The sequence below is a fragment of the Haliotis asinina genome, chromosome 1, assembly GCF_037392515.1.
Source record: "Haliotis asinina isolate JCU_RB_2024 chromosome 1, JCU_Hal_asi_v2, whole genome shotgun sequence".
Taxonomy (NCBI): Eukaryota; Metazoa; Mollusca; class Gastropoda; order Lepetellida; family Haliotidae; genus Haliotis; species Haliotis asinina.
Window position 1 is genome coordinate 37,052,232 of NC_090280.1, and position 23,544 is coordinate 37,075,775.

General features: G+C 38.9%; 1 protein-coding gene across 1 annotated transcript; it reads right to left on the reverse strand.

Annotated features, from left to right (window-relative positions):
* Positions 1–18,204: 18,204 nt before the first annotated feature.
* On the reverse strand, positions 18,205–23,038 carry LOC137272332 (uncharacterized). Its single transcript, XM_067804703.1, has 5 exons — positions 22,969–23,038; positions 21,732–22,025; positions 20,261–20,560; positions 19,333–19,632; positions 18,205–18,455 (listed from the first exon to the last, which is right to left on the reverse strand). Exons 1-5 carry the CDS (start codon positions 23,036–23,038, stop codon positions 18,205–18,207), a joined length of 1,215 nt encoding a protein of 404 aa, XP_067660804.1.
* Between the last annotated feature and the right edge of the window lie 506 nt (positions 23,039–23,544).

The following is a 23,544-nucleotide window of genomic DNA, read 5'->3' on the forward strand; positions in this document are numbered from 1 at the left end:
TCAGAAAGTGGATGTTAGTTAAAAATAACTGGTTCCACAATCACCTCTCAATATCTGTATATTTCTGTTTGGAACATGTGTATTTTGCCGTTTGTACATAAACAGTGATTATTGTATTTATGTGCACATGAAGCTCCTCACACTTCGAAACCACAAGGGATGAAACGACTTGTGAAACCCTACTCCGTGAACATATCTGCTAATGTATGCGCATTAAACTGGTGTTTTAACTTTTGTTTAAATATGACAGGAAACACTTATCGAACGTGATTTGGCTATGTTCTGCCTTGTGAGGCAAATACAGATCTGCGTATTGTCGTTTGAAAGTGAGAGAATTATAGACGGAAGGAAATAGCGAGGGAATATTGCTCTCCATCTCGAGGGACACTGAAACCGGACGTCCCACCTTTTACCCATATGGGGAACTGAACCAGGGGCACCCGTGGCGAGCCACCTCCTCGTGGTGTGTGCTGGGTAACGCCAAGAGCTCGCCGACACCCCCGTCGTGGACCCGAGGGGATATTTGGTCCACCAACCCGTTTGCCGGTGTCGGTGGAGGAGGGGATCCTGGTGGTTGAGGGCAATGGGAGCAGGACCAGTGTTCCTATTGCTCAACACACCACTTCGGCCCTGACTTCACCTAGACGGGTGGTTGAATGGGCCCGGTTCAACCAATCGGCTGGTCACGCCAAGCCCTCTACATGGATTTTATGTCATTGCACAGAATTTGATTTGGAATAGTTTACATTTTAGTCTTGGCTCCCTTTGTTCATAAAATATTATTTGATTTGATGTTTGATTACATGAACTTTGTCTTATGCCCAGAAGGCGGTGGCTCATGGGCCAATCTGGTGGAACTGTTAATATTTTTAATGTTTCTGCTGGAGTATATCATCCGAGTATCCTTGGTGTTGTAAACTGGGGGCCCGCTTGCTTTAGCATTGTCCTTGTGATACTCCGAGGTGGGTGGGGAGCTCGGATGACGAACCAATATACCAATAATCATGGATTACCAAACCCCTAACCAAAAAACCAAACGTTGTCCTTGTGATACTCCGAGGTGGGTGGGGAGCTCGGATGACGAACCAATATACCAATAATCATGGATTACCAAACCCCTAACCACAAACGTCAACTGGAAAATGACGATCAACATCGAGCTTCTATACAAATTGATCACTGGCCACATTTTTTTATTATTGAGACCCTTGACAAGACTCCTTTGAAATTAAATCCCTTTGCAATTTCAAAAGGTATCTCTGGCATTGCAGGTGAGGTAAAATACATCAAACGCTTGCGATCAGGTTCACTGCTGATTGAATGTAGCAGAAAACAACAAGCTACCAACCTGTTATCAACTGATATGTTTGTCGGAGTCCCGGTAGTAGTTTCTGCCCACAGAACACTGAATACAAGCAAAGGTATAGTTCGAGACCGTGAGTGTCTTCCAGCAGACATGACTGAGCTTGATATAATGTCCGAGATGAAAGATCAAGTAGTATCTTTCGTCAAACGTTTCACAACACGGAAAAATAATGAGACTGTCCAAACCAACACATGTACATATCTGTTTTCATTTTCAGCTCCAACACCTCCAAAGTCAATCAAAGCAGATTACTGCAATCTGAATGTTGACTTATATATTCCAAATCCTCTGCGCTGCTTTAAGTGTCAAAAGTACTGACATGGTGTTAATACTTGCACATTGTCTGTTACATGTGCTCACTGTGCTGAGAATACACATGTAACCGAAGATTGTGACAGTATTCACAAAAAATGTGCAAACTGTTCAGGAAATCATTCATCATTTTCGAAAGAATGTCCCATTTGGAAAAGGCAAATGGAAATTAACAAAATCAAATTTTCCAGGAACGCCAGTTTTGCTGAAGCAAGAAAGATTGTACAATCTACTGAGCACACTGAAACTTACGCCTCTGTCACAAAAACAGTTGAAACCTTATCAAAAGGAACAACTACGCCAGTACTAACTTCGTCAAGCTCATGTCAGACAGACCTGACATGGGTAAATTCAGATATTCCTCAGTCTATCTCTCCTGATCTTCCACAGTCTATCTCAGAGGAGTCTACTCAGACAGATACAGCTCAGTCTACACAAAAGACCGTATCTCCTTCATCAAAGTCTTCTTCCGATCACAAATCATCATCATCACCATCTCAATCACACAGCTGATAGTCAGCCTGTTAAAAGTAAACCGAAGCCTAAGCCTGATGCTTCAAAACAACAAAGTGGCAGAGCTCCTAAAGTGTCACAAAGTAAAATTCAATTGTTTCATAAATATGGGTCTCTTGAAGACATGGACGTTTCTGAAAACGTCCATTCTAGGGCACATTGCTTGTCGCCCTACAAAAGAGTGCGGGGTAGATCCCCAATAAATCCCCGTAAAAGATAGTTTATTCCAATAATATTGTACAGTGGAACTGCAGAGGATTAAGGACTAATATACATGAATTACAGCTATTAGTCCAAGATTTTACACCTTCAGCGTTATGTCTCCAAGAGATACATTTGACCTTCATCATTTTAATGCATATCATTGTTTCTCACCTCGGGTGATAGGGCCAGTGGTGGGTCATCCATTCTAGTCAGACAAAACGTTATTGAAAGCCCTGTTTCACTTAATACTAATATGTAGGCTGTTGCAGTGAAAATTACTTTACATGTAGCGTTTACACTATGCTCTCTCTATATTTCGCCATCTTCGGCGTTTGCCAAAACTGATCTTCAAGCTCTATATGACCAACTCCCGAAGCCCTGTATTATAATGGGAGATTTAAATGGGCACAACCCACTCTGGGGTAGTGTAACACAAACACTAAAGGTAAATTGTTGGAGGACTTTTGTTCTGACAATGATTTATGTATTTATAATGATGGTTCCAGCACATATTTACACCCTGGTACAGGGACCTATTCTGCTCTTGACTTGTCATTGACAAATTCAGAACTACTAAACGAATTTGAATGGGCAGTCCAGGATGACCTCTGTGGAAGTGACCATTTTCCTACTGTATTAAAAGCTGTAACTCCATCCGATGTTCCTCCATCATCAAGACGAAACGGCTAACTGGGCTTTATATGAGCCAGTGTGTGCTGAAAAACTTAAACCCGAACGTTTTATTGAAGTTCCTGGTGCTATTAAATGCTTTTCTGATGAACTGAATTCCATAGCCATAGCTGATGAGTGTATACCAAAAACCTCTGTAGTTCCACACATAGGAAAACCATGGTTCAACGATGAGTGCAAACAAGCTAGGAAGACAAGGAAAACAGCAGAACATTATTTCCCATGGTGCATAATTTCAATAAATTTAAGATTTTAAATGCTAAAGCACGGCGTACCTTTAAACAGAACAAACGCCAATCTTGGCAAAATCATGTATTCAAAATAAATTCTCGAACACCCATCTCCAAGGTATGGAACATCGTCCACAAAATTAAAGGTAAAGGTACTAAATGTACTGTCCATAATCTTAAACATGGAGCTTAGTTGCTTAATGATAAATCAGATATTGCTAATAAACTGAAACCCTTGCTAAACACTCTTCCTCTTCAAATTATGTACCAAAATTCCAGCAATATCAAAAACAACAAGAAAAGAAAACTATTAACTTCAATTCTGATAATGGGAAGATTATAATGAAACGTTTTCTCTTCATGAACTCCATACTGCGTTTGATCAAGCTCACATACATGATCAACTCCTGAAACAATTACGAGGACCCTGTCTGGAAACTCTCCTAAATATTTTTGATGATATTTGGACATTGGGTAACTTTCCTCCTTCATGACGTGACGCCATAGTAGTACCAATACCTAAACCTGGACGTGACCATACGGATCCATTCAATTATCGTCCGATTTCATTAACTAGTTGTGTTTGCAAGACCAAGGAACGCATGGTAATAATCGCCTTGTTTGGTACTTGGAAACAAATACTCTCATAACAGATATACAATGTGGTTTCCGTAAAAGCAGAAGTACAGTCGACCACTTAGTGCGACTGGAATCATTTGTGAAAAACGCACTAATTAATAAACAACACGATGTGTCTATCTTTTTTGATCTCGAAAAAGCATATGACACAACCTGGAAATATGGCATTCTGAGAGATTTATATGACTTTGACTTGCGAGGTCGTTTGCCTGAATTTATTGCCAACTTTTTAAATAACAGACAGTTCCAGGTCCGTGTGGGTTCTACCCTGTCTTGATCATTACAATCAGGATCAGGGTGTTCCACAAGGCAGTATTTTGTCAGTCACTCTTTTTAGCATCAAGATCAACAGTTTATCAAAAGTTTTAAACGATTCAATTGATGGATCGTTATTTGTGGATGATTTTAATATTTCTTGTCGTGGTAAAAATATGCATACCATTGAACGGCAATTCCAGTTGTGTTTAAACAAGATTAATAAATGGTGCCTTGAAAACGGTTTTAAATTTTCTAAATCGAAAACTAACTGCATACATTTTTGTCGTAAATACAAGCCACATAAAGACCCTGAACTGTCTCTAGATGGGACGCCCATTAAAGTTGTGAAGGAAGCCAAATTCTTGGGTCTAATCTTTGATTCACATTTAACGTGTTTACCACATATTAAATCACTTAAAAACTAAATGCCTGAAAGCACTTGACTTGTTGAAACTTGTTTCAAATTCTAAATGGGGAGGGGATCAAGCTACCCAGATCCATCTCTATCGATCACTGGTTCGTTCTAAACTTGATTATGGCTCCATCGTCTATGGTGGAGCCTGCACAAGCAATCTTAAACTTCTTGATCCTGTCCATCACCAAGGTCGTCTAAGACTTTGTCTTGGGTCCTTCAGAACTTCACCTACTGACAGTCTTTGCGTTGAGGTCGATGAACCATCTCCTGCACAGCGCCGTATCAAGTTATCTTTAAAATATATCACAAAATTATACTCTAACGATTCTAACCCTGCATATAACTGTGTCTTCAATCCTCTTTATGAGGATTTATATAGCAAAAAGTCTTCTCTTGTTCCACCTCTTGGGCTCAGAATAAAGACGTTTATTGCAGCTGCTGGTATTGAGCTGGACAATATAACTCCCTTCTGTCTTCTTTCCTCTCCTCGTTGGCAGTTGGTTAGGCCACAGGTTGACCTAACATTAACTACATTTAAAAAATCAGAAACTAATGAATTACAGTATAAACAAGAATCTAATCAATTGAAACATACATATAACAATTACAAATCCTTATTTACAGATGGGTCCAAGGACGGTGGCGCAGTGGCTTGTGCTACTGTCATTGGATCCAGAACAATATCTTCTAGATTACCAGACAATAGTTCTATTTTACCGCAGAAGCTAACACCATATTAACAGCTCTTAAATATATTCCGAGACACCCGAAACGTAAACAGTATGTAATATATTCCGACTCTCTTTCTTGTCTTCAGGCTATTAAAAAATATTTCTTGTAAACATTCACTTTTGATTGAAATTATTGAACTGTATAATACTCTTGCTACTGGCCAATACGACATCGTCTTTTGTTGGTTACCCAGTCACGTAGGTATTTCTGGGAATTTGATGGCCGATCTTGCTGCCAAGGCAGCACTCAACAAATCTGTGACACCACTTCCATATTCAGATTACAAAGCTTGCATTAGAACGTATATCCGTGATCATATGCAGAAGTGGGACACTCAAGTAGGTATCAATAAATTACATGAAATAAAACCGTATATTGGATACACCTACTTGGGTCGTCAGTCCAGATTTGAGGAGGTCATCATGCGACGATGTCGTATTGGCCACACAAGGTATACACATAAATATTTGCTTAAAGGTGAGGATCCTCCGTTTTGTATCCCTTGTGATGGAAGAATCACAGTGAAGCATATCCTACTTGACTGTGTTGAGTATTCCATCACAAGGGATCAGTATATATTTTAATTCACGAACTCTGAAGGATCTTTTAAAAACACAAGCTCTCATTTAATCATTGCATTTTTAAAACAATTAGATTTATTAACTGAATTGTAAATAGATAAATATTTTATTATTGGATGTTTAAATTCATAACTGTGCTTGTTAGTGGCTGTATCCTGAAAGAGGATTGAAGTATTGTAAAATTATTGTCCTCCTGAGAGGGTACGTAAGTCCACAAACATTCAAAGTAAATTCAAACTTTCCACGTTTTTAATTGTAGAATAATGTTCCCAAATTGCTGACGGCTGAGGGGATGATGTAAATCCGGCTAGGATCCATGCAGGTAGCAAAGGTACTGGAAGTCGCCATGGTCATTAGTATGGTGATCTACCTTCAGTTGTTAGCAATCTATAGCCCATTTTTATCTTGCATTGTTCTCTATAGATAAATTGTTTTAGGTATAGTTACTAGTTTTATGTTCTCATCTGTGATATTCTAGTTGTTTTACTGTCCTTCATTGACAGGTTTTATAATAGATATATATTTCATTTCAGTATTAAATGTTCTCGTCACGATAAGGCTGAGATATTGCCGATGTGACGTTAAATATTAACTCACTCACTCACTCACTCACTCACTGAACCCGGATTTCCAGCGTGAGGAGAGAACACTTTAATCATCAGAATGCCCACCGTCCAGTTCAGCGTGGTGGCGCTAAGTACAATTTTAGTCACTTCATTGTCTAATCGTCCAAACACAACGACATTATAAGCTGCAACAGTATCACTTGCGCTGGGAATGTGCCTTGCATTATCACAGACAAAGATACTGAGAAGCAGGAAGTACCGGTTCACTTGAGAAATACGTTCAACATGAACATGCTATCATTTACATTATTAGTGACAAATCAACATCAGTTACTTCCTGGTAAATCGCATCCTTGTTTCGTAACTTTGTATGATACAACCCATCGCTGGTGTATGCAGAATAAAAAACAAGTAATTAGCACAAAGTGATGCTTAGCAGATTGGTGGTGCGAGAGATCCCAAGTTATAAACATGCAAACAATTTTGGTTCCACTTGCAATTATTAGGATATAACAAGTGAAGATCATCAGCTAAGTCTGCAAGACAATTAATGAATGACCAATACCTTTTGTGGATAAATAGCCTTTTTATTCCTTTGAAACACAACGTTTCGGGGTCATTTCAGACGAATTCATCCTGTGAATAATAACCAAGATCTTTTATGGATAAATCTTCTGTTTAATTCCTTGAAACACAACGTTACGGGGTCATTTATTGATGTATTCATAAAAGATCTTGGTTATAACAAAGTAGTGATGACGTGTGTTCACGAATGAGTTAAGCATTTAATTTGGTTTAGCCGCACCGGACACCAAACAACAGAGATAATAGGATCAGAGAGGACAGTAATCATTATCATGAGCTATGATTTAGTTACCATGTCACACTGCTCAAATCACACAGGCTGAGCGGACCTGATGCTGAGGGTGCGGGTTCGAATCCCAAATTTGAGTGAACCCAAAAACGTACTGGAATATACTTTACTAAGAATGTGAAATCCCAAATATGACATATGTTGCAAACAGCATTGCAACCAGTTACATTTAAGTAAGTGTTGGCGATTACGAAATCGTTACAACATTGCGTATGGGTCATAGTATGGGTCTATCCCCTCTCAGCATGAACCTCAGCACAATACGAACGATTTCGCTGGAAAGCATACATACATACATACATACACACACACACATACACACACACACACACACACACACACACACACACACACATACATACATACATACATACATACATACATACATACATACATACATACATACATACATACATACATACATACATACATACATACATACATACATACATACATACATACATACATACATACTCTTAATTATTTACATGATAGAATTGGTAAATTACAAATATGTAAACGAAGTTATGCACTTGAAATTACGAAGATTAGACCAAATTCTCTGGCTTGGTATAGATAGTACAAACAAGGACGCTTCTTTCACCTTTCACACACACACAAACACACACACACACACACACACACACACACACACACACACGGGTGAGCGCGCATGCACTCATGCACGCACATACATATAACGCCTAGCCCTCATTGGTATCGACAAAGTGTGTCTGCTATATACTGCAAGTGCATGGAGATTTTTGTTTGGTTCTGTCTTTCCGGGGCCATACCCGGCCAATATAGTATTGCTATTAGGATATATAATCACATATTTATTATTGCAAAGGAAATCTATGAGCTGTATCGCTTCATTCAATTACAGTACTAACTGCCCATATACGTCTGTGATGAGTGGGTTGTACAGGAAAAGTGCATGGAAGGTTAACCGGGAAGAAAAGTAAGTACAATCAAAGTATTGTGAATGCCTGCAACTGTTGGCATACATGATTAGTATGTATTCTGTACATGATGGTGATAACAAGAGCTCATTGAGGTATAATATAGAATTTAACCCACATCGAGTTCTGTCTCCTCCCATACTTCGTTGTGTTACTCATAAAACCAATAACGCTGAAACTGGAAACACTTCGTCCGACGTCGAGAAATACCATGGCCTGTGGATTTACTTTGTACGGATGATTACGTCTCCGTGTAAGAGGTATGTCAATGTCTTGAGAGTAACTTACGTACATGTTTCACTCTGGAAGATTGTTTGAGCATGAAACCACTCAGCTGTTCACTCCATGGTGATGTAGTAGAGGTTATAAAATAAATGTGTGAGAAAGACACATTGTGCAGTTTCGTAATACTCAGTTTATGTCAGGATCCCACAGTGAACACCTAAAGGAAAACTTCCTTCTCTGGTCAGTGTCCATGGATGCATGCGGACAATACATATGATGACTATAGATAGAGTTACATCTGTGCTTTAATTGTAATTACAATACTGTAATCAGTGGACCTCAAAATCAAGTAGTACAACGCCCAGTGTAGTCTGCCATCCGGACTGTGACACCGGCAATGTCGAGACACATCCATATCTCCTCCTCAGTAGAATATTATCATATATCACTGGTAGTTAGATCCTCTCCTATAATGCTGTTTGCCACAGAAATGCAATAATGACTATCCAATCCGTCATCCATCCATCCTTAAATCGCCACTTATTGTTGTTGCAGGTGGGGCCGACTCAGAGGAGGACCATGTATACTGTGTACATAAAGACGATGTTTCTAGTCGTTCGCCTATCACTGGTTGTGTTATATTTCATATTGTACTCATACCTTCTGCAAACTTACAATGATATTATTATCGTGTACTTATCAATAATATGAACCATTGGGCATATACAGTACTGGCAGTCGACATCTTTCAATACTGGCCATCCGGGATGAAATCGCATATCAGCCATATCAGCCCTGGGCCGAAAATCCATTATTACCCGTCTTACTAACCTGATACGGAATGAATACGCTCGAAATTTCAACAGACGGGGCCGGGGTCTTATGTATTTAAGAGTAAAGGTTATGACATGACAGTTTAAGTTTCCCTTTCGCCGCTAATCAAATCAACACTTGACTACTTTATCAGACCTGAGCGCAGATCTGTCCCAGCATACCTGCAATTCGAAGTCATAACGCCAGAAAATATTCGCCACCATATTTTCCAATGGGGTATGGGGTAAAAGATTAGTGAAAAAATCTTCGGGATACAACAAAGAAGGTTGCTATACAAGTTTATGTGGCCGCACATCGGACATAGCGCCTCTGAAAATGATTCAGAACGTTGCCAGAAGGACATCTTTCTATCACTGACTCGACGGCGTGGGTAAATATGATTTCGTGAGGATCCGGGGTAGAATAGACCTTCAGCAACCCATGCTTGTCACAAAAGACTATCCTTGTCTCAGCTGGTAAGGCTCGCCGACTTTGTTGAAACATGTCATCGGTTCCCAAATGCGCAGATCAATGCTCATGCTGTTAATCACTGGAGTGTCTGGTCCAGACACAGTTATTTACCATATATCTAGAATATTGCTGAATGAAGCGTCAAACTAAACTCGCTCACTCACTCACTCATGCAGAAGTAAATACTTTGTGATACACATTGGGATGGGGGAGTTACCGAGTAGTTCATCGCCCGTCATACTCTGAAGAGCTGGAGTCGGTTTCTATACAACTTGAACTAATTCACCAACATCACATTGATCGAATTCTGCAACAATTATTATAACTTACTGTCCCATTTTTGTCCATCTGAACAGGTGTTGCTGAACTGCAATATCCACAAGTGGCTTATACCGGGTCTGGAGTAAAGTTCACCTGCATAGGGGCAAGCATCACTCACACCTATACCAAGCCTGCTGGGAGCACTGCTTCCACTTGTCATGTGGGACAGAGGAAATGTATAGACTCTGGTGATGACAGAGGGGAAGTAACCAATGCTACTCACAGAACTCTCACAATACTCGACGTCAAGCAGTCAGACGCAGGCGAATGGGGATGTACGGTTGGGAATTCAGAAACTCGCTCAACGTGTACCATGGCTGTTGCAAGTGGGTACATGTGGATTTCCTTCTGTGAAACCCACTGCGGCACAAACAATGCATTTGGTTTCACGAGTTATCTACAACAGTAAAATCGTAAGCTTTTGGAAATAAATGAAACGTGTCCCCCACTGTGCTACTCAGAAATATTGTCATTGTTTCTTTTTGCTTGCAAGCAATGCATGTCTACACCCAAAGCACTGCTGGGAGAGAATGTCCCTCTCAGAAACATATCAGCGAAGGTTTCTCTAGTATTGCAAGCAGTTTATGGGCAAATAAGGAACAAAAATAATTATTTCAAGGTTAGAGTGTCCTTTTCTACTTCTGTGGTTGGCGTATTACTTGGTGCATCATTTGATAGAAAAAAAATATCGTTACTACTACTATCGTTATTATAGTTCAATAATATTGAGCAACCTCGCTTATTGTCTCTGGACAGATATCGAATGCACAATGTCTCGATATGTTTTACGACCTTTCAATTGTCCCTGACTGAAATTTCACCTATGCCTTGCCTCTTTCATAATACAAGCCCACTTATATGGCCGACCAAGCAGATATGCTAAAATATATAGCTAGACTTGACGTAACTCCGTTCACACTGTTAACATATCAAATTATTGTTCCACGATGCAACATCAGTAGTTACGAGAACACAGACGCGCTGACACTGCACTCTAACTCTAACCGGCTGTAAAACCTTGTGTGCACACTCTTTCAGTATTGTCACAACCCTTAGTGTACAGTACAGAACCCTGTGCATTTAGAAGAACCTACGAGTCTGTTGGCAGATGATCAGATGGTGGCCACGTACATGGATACTTGCAAACGCGTAGTTTGGGTACAACAACGTGCAGTGAACAAAGTACTGTGACTATGTGTCCCAGTCCACTCAGCTGTAAATGGGTAACTCGTAAGGATGAGAAAGCGGCAATAACTCAGTACGCCTAATGGCTGGAAGAGCTGTATGTTCCCAAGGGAGTTGAGATTGAAATCATGATGTGCTGTTGAGATTGACGTCCAATGATCGAAGGAAACACTACCAGCGCCTCGAGTATGTACTGGTTGCCTGGATATGTGCGTTACATAATATCATATAATAATAACACTAATGATCTTCGCTTCTGATCAACTGCACAAACGTATTGACAGTGGCTAGTGAAACTAATGTGACTGGTTCAATTTCCCGATTCTTTGCTGGAGCTCAAAAATCTTTTCATTTCTCTTTGTTATACTATGTCGTCAGAAGAAGATCTGTCGTTTCAGTTGTCCCAAGATGCAGTATCACGATTGACAACACAACAGACACAGCCGGACTGCACAACAACCTCTCTGTGGACATACAGAATTACTTCTGTTCTTCAGCAAACAGATTCACACTGCTGGTCGGGAACGTCCGTCAGTCCTTGTCTCCAGCTGAAATTGGAAATAAACTAACAAGCGTGACAGTTAACACCACGTTCAATATCAAAGAATCATACTCCGGACCTGTGAAACTTACTTTTCAATGCCAGGACCAGCAAGACGAGTTAACCTGTGAGGGGCATCTATCAATAAAAGATGAGATGCTTCAGGTTTTCTTACAGACCAGACACAGACAAACTGCAGTGGAAAGCTGTACATTTCATTATGAGATTGCTTGTGTGCCATTGCATGTTTTCATCGGCTGAATAGTTTCAAAACATGGCTGACCTTTAGATTTCAACTGGCACATTTTCTTGCATCTATTTATTCTAAGCAAGATAGTGATATATTATCTTTGTGCCTATCCAACCCATATATACTCTCAAGGCAGCACAGAACAAGCAGTAAACAATACATGTAACTCAGGGAATATGAACATAACTGTCACAGTTACATACATAAAATCGAAAGATCATTAAAAAGGTAACAATTTCAAATACTCATATCGACATCATAATGTAAGATGAGTTTCTTAATAAGACGTGTAAGAAAACCTTAGACAGAAGAAAAGAGTAAACATTTGCAAAGCAATCTCTGTTAAATGACAGCTACCATTCGATGAGCGAGAAAGGAACAGAAAATTATTATCTACATGACTATATGCTCTAAAATTTACGTATTTCTTGTTTTGTTCTGTCTCGTGTATTTTGGGTATAATAAAACGTTATCTTTTCTTATTTCATATGTTATCTCATAATTCTTTTATAGTATTGCAGATACAAATATCATTTTCAGCAACACCATGCTTAATAAATATTTATCACTGGTGTTTCGTTTCACTTTCAGCTAACGGTACAAATGTTTTGGACAGAATTTGGATGTGATATATTATGGTGATGCAGCAAGTATTATTTCGACTCGGGATTTATATCTAATCAGTGCCTTTCCTCAGCTTTCGGATGGGATGTATAATAATGCACTAGGTGTTATTTACACTCTATACCTGAATCTATTCAGTGTTGCTGGAGAGCATCTTTATATGTTTATCTTTCGGGTTTAAATTTTTGTGTTTGAACACACGCTTCATTGGACAGGCACATCGGCGTTTGCTATTTGCCTATGTACAACGCACCGTCATTTTTCAATGAGCTTCGTTGAGTGAACTCTCTCTCTCGACAAAAACAGAATGACGATTCTTCTTACTGTTGATGACTCGAATTTGCTGCGAAACATATTACATACTTTGGGAACATTAACAGACTTCTTAGTCCAGGTTCTGTGATGGTGATCTTCGGATGACCACACGCTAACCAGTGTGGTTGGCGTTCAACATCAGGTTCAAGTCGACTTCTGTCACTGGTGCTTCTAAAACCAGTTACGTGCTATAAACCATCAACTTATAATGACCTGATTCATCTGTTCAAATGGAGTTGGTGGGAATGTATTTTGATATAGTAGTTACGATTTGAGGTATAACCTGACAACAAATATCCATGTTCATGCTTTGTGAAAAATGATGGTTTAAATTGTAACTTATGTGATGCGACAAAACCGGATAGAACATCACTCCATTTAAAGGGGTGTCTGTAATTTAAGGAAAGTACCGCTGGACTGGGCGGGATGGGGTGGTGAGATACGTTCCCATTTTATATAGGTAAACTATATATAGTAAACTCACATTTGGGCTCAAGCCCAGAATATAGTGTCATCGTTTTTTTCATTTTTATACAGTGTTCATTTTCAGCGTCGTATATTTTCGTTGACGTAAATTATTTCCCCACAGTATAATACACGAGTTGTTTGTGAGCACAACGCGAATCAGACAAGATTGTTTCAAAAGCCTTTGGTTCAACCGTCAGTAACTAGGGCTATGATTGTTTATTATTATGGAACAATTTCTTTATTCGTTATTGTGACAGATTTCTTATGTACGAGAGGTTTAAAATGTATAGACGTAACACGACAATTGTTAAACTGGATAACTGAATGTAATAACAATCTGATTCGATTGACTGATGCTATATAAACCTTCTCCACATTCATGTTATGTTCAAATCTTTAATGCTGCTGTCATTATTTCCATTCCCTTTGTTATAAAAGAACACGGAAAGTCTGTGAGTGACGCTTGTTGTGTTCAAAATGTCCACTCGATGAGGGCGATTGTTTCACTGACGAGAACAATCCTATTTATTTCAGCAGTGTCCAGTGTCTTTGCGGTCATTGTGTTGAACACGACGATCACTTACCCAAGTAATACGATATACGATGATGTACGTAAACAAGGCATGTACAGCACACGCTTTGTGTTTAGGCAAGCTTTATTGGGAACTTGCTGTGTATTTCAGTCAAAATAAAACGATAAATGTGTGTGGTCCTGCTGAGATCGATATTTTACTGTACAACGGTTTTTGAGGGATCATCTGCCCAAATATCTAACACCATTTTTTAATTTATGAAGTACATGCATCTCCAGTGAGCAATTTTAAGCTTTTAAGAACTTTTCAACTAAATTATAGTTTTGCACAATTAAGACATTCCGATGAGAGATGCACACCAGCTCTGCTTTGAGAAACATTCTCAGTTGTTAGAAAGTACCTGCTACAATACCTTCACAAGCCTTCAGTCTGACGCAAACACCGCCTTAGCAACGGGAAACAGTTCAGAGGGCTCATTATGCTCGAATCGATTCTACCTGCATGTCTTATGTATCATTAATACATCCAGAGCCGTGTGACATGTGTAGCGCAATCAATCCTGGCATCGATGAATAAAACTACATTTCGTCATATCGGACGATCGCTTCAGAAAGGCTCTTATAAAGAGAACGGAAGAAAGGCTATTCACTTTGCTATTGATTCCAGACTTACACATTGTATACTAAGTATGAATGTAAAATGTCATGTGTCCACACCCAGAATAACAGGTACCTTTCAACACTCCCATCACTGACTTTAACAGCACCGAGATAGTACGATTCTTATAGATATTTTTTCTCACTGTCGTCACTGAAGTATCGCCTCACACAACCAGTGATTACGCTATGGTTTCGCTAAAGTAGCTGCATTAGTCTGAAACATCTAGAAAACCTGGCCGTGTGAATCAATCACACTAGAATCAATCTGATTGTCGACTAGCTTAAGATACAGTGTATAGTGCCCGTATGCATGTGACTTAGGTCCCAAACAACGTGCACTTGGTCCAGTCTAGTAATGTGGTATTTGACTGTTGCACAAAAGTGATTGATGAGTGTACGCTTGTCACCGGATCTGTGGGTCCTGTCTTTCATATCAAAAGCTGGCGCGCTCAAAATGAGCAGGGAACCACAGCCCCAGTAACCGGTTTCCACATACCATAGTTCATGTGCCCTGGTTCGAAATACCAAAGCCTATGTGTCCTTGTCCCATATACCACAGCCCCTGTGTTCTTGTCCCAAATACCTCAGCCAATGTGCCCATGTCGCCAATAGCACCTGTCTTTATCACTCGTACCTCAGCCCTTGTGTCTGTGTTCCAGATACCAGTGGCCCAGTGTCCTGCATTTCATACATTTTGTGCGTACAGCCTTACTGGTCGAGATTCTGATTATCTGAAGAAATGGCCATGTAACTCACACTACATGTAGCAAATAAACCCAGAACACACAAACACACAATCTTACATATCAAGTCTACAGGTTAAAGAGAACTGTTAGCAGTCACTAAATAGTATCACTATGTCTTGTTTGAAAAAGATTTCATACAAAACAAGACACACCCAAAAAACCAGTGTTTCAGCTTCCGTTGTAGGGCACTGTAAGATGGTGTACTGTAAGATTTGTGATTATTATGTATTCAATTCGGCCACGTCAACACGAAATGTAAAACGATAATAACTGTCCTGCTTTCACATCTCGTGTTGCTTCACATATCTCAGTACCACATATATCATACGTTTGATAGACTGAAAGTAAGGATGAATCAATAGATACAGATATAAAATTCGCACTCAGTAGACTTGTTAATCCAGTTTATAATATGAAGTTGCAAAGAAGCAATTGTTGCGATGAGTGACTGAATGATGTTAGATCGCTGAAATAGTCGTCCACGACCCATGTTTGTCATAAGAAGTGACTAACAGAATCATGTACAAGTGGTCAGTTTTGCTGAATTCGCTGACGAATTTCATCGCAATCAAACCGCATATATATGCCAGTGGTGGCAATATGATTGTCTTGTGAAAACTCAAATATTTACAGAACTCGAAAATTGTTGACTGCGTTGGTGGACTAGAAAGAATAACTAAATGACTAAACGCAATAAAACCACACACGCATCTGCTTTATGTATGAATAAAAACATATTAAGTCATAAGGAAGAATGGTTGCACGGCAGAAAGAGGCTCGGACCTAATGTAACAGAATATGAGATGATATAACAGAAGTTAACATATCCATTGATCTTAAACATTTTGGTAACCACTGTTTATCTGTGACGAAATCTCAAATGATGGCTGTAGATAGTGTAAAAAAATGCAAGCGAATATAATTTGGAAGAGAAAACCGTATAATGAACCTGAAACTTTTGCGCCAGACTAATGTCCGGATTCTAAAAACCGAGAAGACGACAGGGATTATGCCCCCTTTATCATGCGTAAAAGGTTGCTTCAGAAGTATTTAGACAGCCAGTTTTAACTTCCCCGAAATGCCCATGTTGCTAAAACACGACTTTTTGCTCTTCACAGATGTAAACAGCCCTCAACAATGGGCGGTGGGGTAGCCTAGTGGTTAAAGAGTCCCCACGTTCCCTCGTTTCGTCGAATGTGGGTTCGATTCCCCACATGGGTACAATGAGTGAAGTTCATTTCTGGAGTCTCTGATATTCTGGAGTCACTTTGATATTGTTGGAATATTGCTGAAAGCAACGTAAAACTCCTCACTCATTGAACATCGGTATTTGAGTGAAGTAATCTCATGTAAACACACACAGTTCTGCGCGAATGTTTGGTCACCTGACAGGAACACCACTCTGCAGTTAACCCGTGATGTGGACGAGATTTCACTGTCATCGTTTCCGGGTTTCTATCACGAAACATTTCCGCGTTTCGTGTTATAGCGAGGCAGGGTATTTACTATTAACGCAGTTGTCCTGTGTTCAGTGTTACTGACACGAAAGGATATATGTACTTTTCTGATCACGTGATCCTGCGAAACACGTGGGAAACTGTCGGTTCTAAATGACAAATGCATACATACATATGTGGAATATGTAAACTGAAGTTTAGTATCAGTTCTGATAATTACATGACCATGGGTCACGGCGTGCAAATGTCGTTAATCGTAGTAGTCATGTTGTTTTAATTTTGGCTAACATTTCACACTCTCTCCAGCAGCTGAAGGGAGGATGTAAATCCAACTAGGGTCCATGCAGGTAGCAAAGGTACTGTAAGTCCCCATGGTCCCAATGATCTACCTTCGGTTGTTGGAGATCTATAGCTTGTTTTTAAATTGTTTGTCCAGATAGTGATTTTAATTTTAACTTCCCATGCTAGTTTTAGTTCAAACTCTGATATTCTAGTTCTTTTATTGCCCTTCGTTGACAGATTTTTACCACATGCATATATTTCTTTTAAGTGCTAAATGTTCTCGTCACGATATGGCCGAGATTTTGCCGATGTGACGTTAAATATTAACTCACTCACTCACTCACTCATAATATATTCTCATTATTATTTATCACCCTTAAACACAACACAATAGGCCCATACTCGCGTATTGGGTGTTATTCTTCATTTTTTCCATGACTTTTTCAAGAATGTCGATAATTCATTGTAAACCATTAATTTTTTCAATCATCTTGCATCACACACTTGGTTGTGTTTGTTTGTAACCGCGTTAGTTTGTTGTTCGAAAATGAAAATGAATGAATTTACAAATGAATTTCCTCTACTTTCATGTAACAGTATAAAATGAAAGGGTAATAAAGACATAGTTTTACTAGAACAATTACACGTGGAAAGTTTCCAAATGGAGCCATCCTATCAAAATTGAGATGTACAACATTAATATATGGCAAGCAAGCTGGCACGTACAGGACGTTAATCATATCCCGAACTGCGTGTGGGAACGCCAAGATTTACTCTTCATATACAGGAAAATGGACAAACAGATGGGAATGAATTTTAAAGAACCTAAGGATTCGAAGTGATTTTAAGTGATTTTAAGAAATATAAAGTTAGACGAACATCCAAACCCATGGTGATATGCTGAAGTTTGATAAAATGTATTAATATTTTGACGTTCATTGTTTTTCATTTAATATGAACAGGTAGAAGAGATTACACAACTATTTGTTTGGCTCCTGCTGCATTATAGACAGGGTTATTCACGGTTTGTTCCGGCGAGGGACTGTGAGATGCAATGGTCTGGTTCCCTCGGTGGCGGTAGCAGCAGACAATGACTATCAAACTTACAACGACAATCCCAGTGAAAGAAACAACTGCTGCAATGATGCCAATGTTTGACTCAGATGATGGCTTAGCGGTCATTCCAGTGCTTCTTGTGAATAGAGTTGTTGGAACACTGGTACCTGCAATCGATAGTTTAATGTAAATAGCAATGACAGATGAAGTGTATTCCGGCATGATTATTTAGCGTACACGCTTGTACTGTTATTCTGGTATTTAAAATTCTGATTACAATAAAAGCTGCGTCCGCGTGTCAAAAGACACATCGAATGATACATCTCATGCACCACACCATAACAATAACTTGCAAATACATCATGTACAAGGAGCAAATCAATCAGGACGATATGCCACACACAATACATAACTTTATATGCTATATGCACAAATGACGTACGTTCACTTCATACATGCCATACATATTACCCAAACAACATCAAAACTAACAAACCACATGATGCACAGACCACACGTTGCAAATAAACCAGTTACCACAATACAGACAGTTCACGTATCATTCAATACCAAATGTCACAAAGCAAAGGTCAAATGCAGCTGACATGTTGTACAAAAGGAAGGTTTGGAATGATATCCTTAGTAAGTTTGACACAAATTGTTTTGTTGAAAGTATCAGTTAGGGGATATCGGGCGCCACGGAAGAATTTGTGCCAGCGGTGCAGTACCACAGTTTCTTACACTTACTTGAAGCTGCTGGAAAAGACCACACCAAATGCATGATTCAGATTTGACATAGTTGCATTGGATAGATTAAATCCATCAGAGTTAGGACTTGTTTTCGGTCGTGGCACAGTAGCACGAGTCTCAAAGGAGTCATCAGATTAAGACTTTATTTTTTTATATTGGTCGTGACAGCGAAACGTGATTTTCAATGGGCCTGCACAAGATCAATTCCATTTATTCAAGTCCATCACATTTTTCGGCTTGTTTTTTTTTATCTTAACACGGACAGATGAGTCTCAAAGGAACCGTACAGCTCACCTTGGATAGATTTAAGTCCATCACAGGTTAAGATTTGTTTATGGTCTTGACAGAGAAAGATGAGTCTCATGTCTCCAAAATGTAAATCTGTAATGTTCACGGTGATGTTGACTGTCATATCCCTTAGTCGGTTCCCACTGGCGGCTGCAAACAAGCCCTTATTGACTTTCCCGACCTGCAGCGTGAAGTTATTTGCTGATGAACAGAAGTAATTCTGGATGTCCACAGAAAGGTCTAGCTTTTCGTACAGCACAACAGTCTCTATGGTCTTGGAGCTTGTGATACTACATCTGGGGGCAACTGAAACAAAGGAAGTGTACAAGTGTTTTACACTATCCTTTTCTCAGGACAACTGTCTCAGTCAACAACTTGACCTCAAACAATACAAAGAAACTGACTGCAAGTAAAGGCAGCAAATGCACATACCTTCTTTAAAATCTCATATGAAAATGCTTAGAAGAAATCATGATATTGAAACTCTACGCAAATAAATAACTCAAAACAGAAATGTCTACTGAGTTTAATTCACAAACAGACTTGAACTATTTTAGTATATTAGATATTGAGTGGCATCTATTAATTGATATATTAAGAGAGTGAGAAAAATATTTTGGTCGATTATCAGAGTTTGAACACATCTTCATGTGAACCAGTACAGCGTTGAGGTGCGTAATGAATTAATTTTCACGCCACTTTAGCACTATTTCAGTAATTTCACGCGGAGACTTCAGAAATGGGCTTCATAAATTGTGCCCATGTGAGGAATCGGTTTTCAGCGAACGACTTAACCACAAGTCTGAACATATTTTGGTATTCAAAAGTAGAATGCGAGAACCTAATGCGGAAGTACAAGTGTCGTGATGATTCATTGAGTGTAGAGGCACAATAAGGCAACATAACATAATATTTTAGGTAATATGAATCTTGCCATTGAGGAATTTAACACCATCACAAGACAAGATCTGCTGCTCGCTGTGACAAAGAAACGCTAGGCGAACATCCCCTAAAGACGAAGCCGTAATGTTGACAGATGTGTTTGCTGTTGTGCTCGTAGATGTGGTCACTGGTTCTGATAAAGGCAGCTGTACATTATCATCCCCAACTAGAAGCGTGAATGTATATTGGGTAGAACAGTAGTATTCCTGTATGTCCACAGTTAGTGACAGTTCCTCGTGCAGGGCCAGCGAGTCTGTGTTCTGGTCACTTCTGATGTGGCATCGTGGGACATCTAAACGAAATATAATAATTTGGTACATTAAAATGCTAAATGAAAATATGTAAGTAAGTGACTTTTGGACGATTATAAACACATCTGCTTGGGATCTGTTTTCAGATTCAGGTTGACCCTGCCACATGGTATCCATAATATCGATGGAATATTGTCGAGTGCCGCATCAAGCAACAAATATACGAAACCAAACAAAGAATAGCCGTCTTTCAATTCTTACATAGTGTTTTTAAATCTGTATTTATGTCTTGTCTTGTATTTATAGTGATACTAAAATCGAAAAGTGGTATTATTCACGTATGCATGCACTCACTCAAATATGATGAATTGCATCACAAGGGATAAATATTTCAATGCAAAAGTTGCTAAAGATCTTGTTACACATGTTCATTTCCGTATAAATATGGTTTTCTTTTCAAGAAATTGATTTAACTGACTCGTGTTGATGCATATGGTTCGTAGATAGATGTATTTTACATTTGGTATAGTTTAAATTAGCAACAAATGTTGTTATTGTTTGCATCCCCCAAGGGAGGTTGAAGCACTGTAAAAGCGTTTTCCTCCTGAGAGTGAGTGAGTTCATACTTAACGTCACATTGGCAATATTTCAGCCATATCGTGACAAGAACATTTAACACTGGAATGTAATATATGTACACTATAAAGACCTGTCGACCATGGACAGTAAAACTACTAGATTATCACAGATGTAAATATAAAACTAGCATGAAACAGTAAAACTAAAGAAAACAATACATTTTAAAACACAGACAATAGATTTCCAATAACTGAAGTTAGATCACTATATTAGGAACCATGGGGACTTACAGTACTTGTGCTACCTGCATGGACCCCAGCTGGATTTACACTATCCCTTCAACCGCTGGCTAGTGTACAAAATGCTAACCAAAATCAAAATAACACGCATACAAACATAGAATGTTTTTGGACTTACGTAGCCTCTTATACAGTCTGTTTAATATTGTCTTCCATACTTGAACTGTTTTAGGCTTTCCTTCTTGTTTTATATCTGTGATCCTCTGGGTATTTTACTGTCCTTCGTTAACAGGTTTTCATATTGTTATAATTAGTACGTATACCAATTAATTGTTCTAGTGACGACATGGCTGAAATATGGCCGGTGTGTGACGATAAATTTGCACTAACTCACTTGTGATGAATAGAGAGCAGGATGCCTCAGAGCGGCTTCCAGCATCAGCGCACGTCCACTTCCCTCTATGCGTTGGTTGTACATTCAGTACCGTGAGAGTAGAGTAAGTGGTATTGTGTGACCTTGCTGTATATCCTTTCACAGGTGTACAGGATGAAGAAGCGCTACATTGCGGGAAAACACCCCCGCCGGACCTCCGATACTGAAGAGTGGTGAAACCTACAGACGTAATGCAGGTAATGTCAGTGGAGACACCAAGGTAGGAAATATCTGGGCAGTTGATGCTAGTCCTCCCTGTACAAAATAAAATGAAAGCGTTCATAATGCGATTTTGTAAAAAGATTTGTCGTTGGTATACATGAAATTTATACAATGAGGCAAACGTTCTTGAAATTCTAGAGACGACACACAAGGTAATGCATTTCAAAAGCCATATGTTTCTACTAAATATATTGTTTTCATAAAACGAAATTTCTCTGTTTTGAGGTGTTTTTTTCTATAGTTTTGAAATTTCATTTACCGTTCCTCACTAGTTTTAACCGTAACTGTGATATTCTAGTTGTTTTACTGTCTTTTGACGACAGGTGTTTATAATATACACATCTTCCATTTCTATTTCAAATCTGTTCTCGTCACGATATGGCTGATATATTGCTGATGTGACGTTAAATATTAGCTCACTCACTCAATTTGAAATTTCAAGCTTTATTGTCATTACCTATATTATATTTTTTTTGTTTCTAATTGTTCTAAATGAAATATCTTTACACTGCTTCGAATACTTCTAATTAATTCAGTTACTTTCTGAACGTTTTCATTTATATCTTCTCTTTGTACGACGATATTTTCTAATTTCTATTCACTATCTTGTGAATTAGAAACTGTATGACGTTTTGCTCCCTTGGGTATTTTCTCATTTCAAGTTTCATTTTAAAACATGGAGATTAAAGAGTATATTTTGCTGTTTCATATATTTTCTGATCAATTCCAAAATTTTAGAATTAATGAGAATTTCTCGAAATTCTTTAAAAATGCGAATATAGATGACAGCAAACAATAAGTAAGACAACACCAGCCGAGGTTCGCAAATGCCTCAGATGACCAAGTCGTCTCATCAAATGTGTAAATATGACACTGACTTATCCTTATAAGAAACGCATCCATTAAATTCAAACTGTTGGAACTGACAAATACTTTTATACAATGTGTGCGTGTATCATCTGAAATGAAAACATACCTTGTCCAAATGGAGACATGCCGATCAACAACAGTAGGTAGACTGGCGTCGATGTGTTAGTGTTTTTCATCTACGCATGAAAAGAAGAGGGAACTACAATAACAACACTGAAATCAGTCCTGCTTGTGTACCTTACGCACGACTTCCTTTATGCGAAGTTTAAGTTTAAAGGAAGACGAATGTATGAGCCCATGAGGTGTGTACTGGTCCTGTGCAGAATGTGTTTCACATTTGGAAAATGTAAAAGAATATACATGTTTCGTTCGTTTGTTTGCAGCCACATTAAACAAGAAGCTATATGACGGTAATACAGCATCGAGTGTGGACAATGAAGTCCAGTGAACGAATTTGTTTGAATAACAGTGACAGTTTAATTTGGTGTTTTATGATGTAAGCAGACATTACATTAGTTATATTAGTTACAAGTGTTAAGCCTTACAATGTACATCAGATGCAAACTGTCACACGAATATGTAAAATGGGGTCCATCGTATTATGAGGTAAGTGCATATTAGTGTTAGTTAGTATGGATGTGCTCCACAATTTTTTTACATTTGAGCAACCTTTTTGATGAAA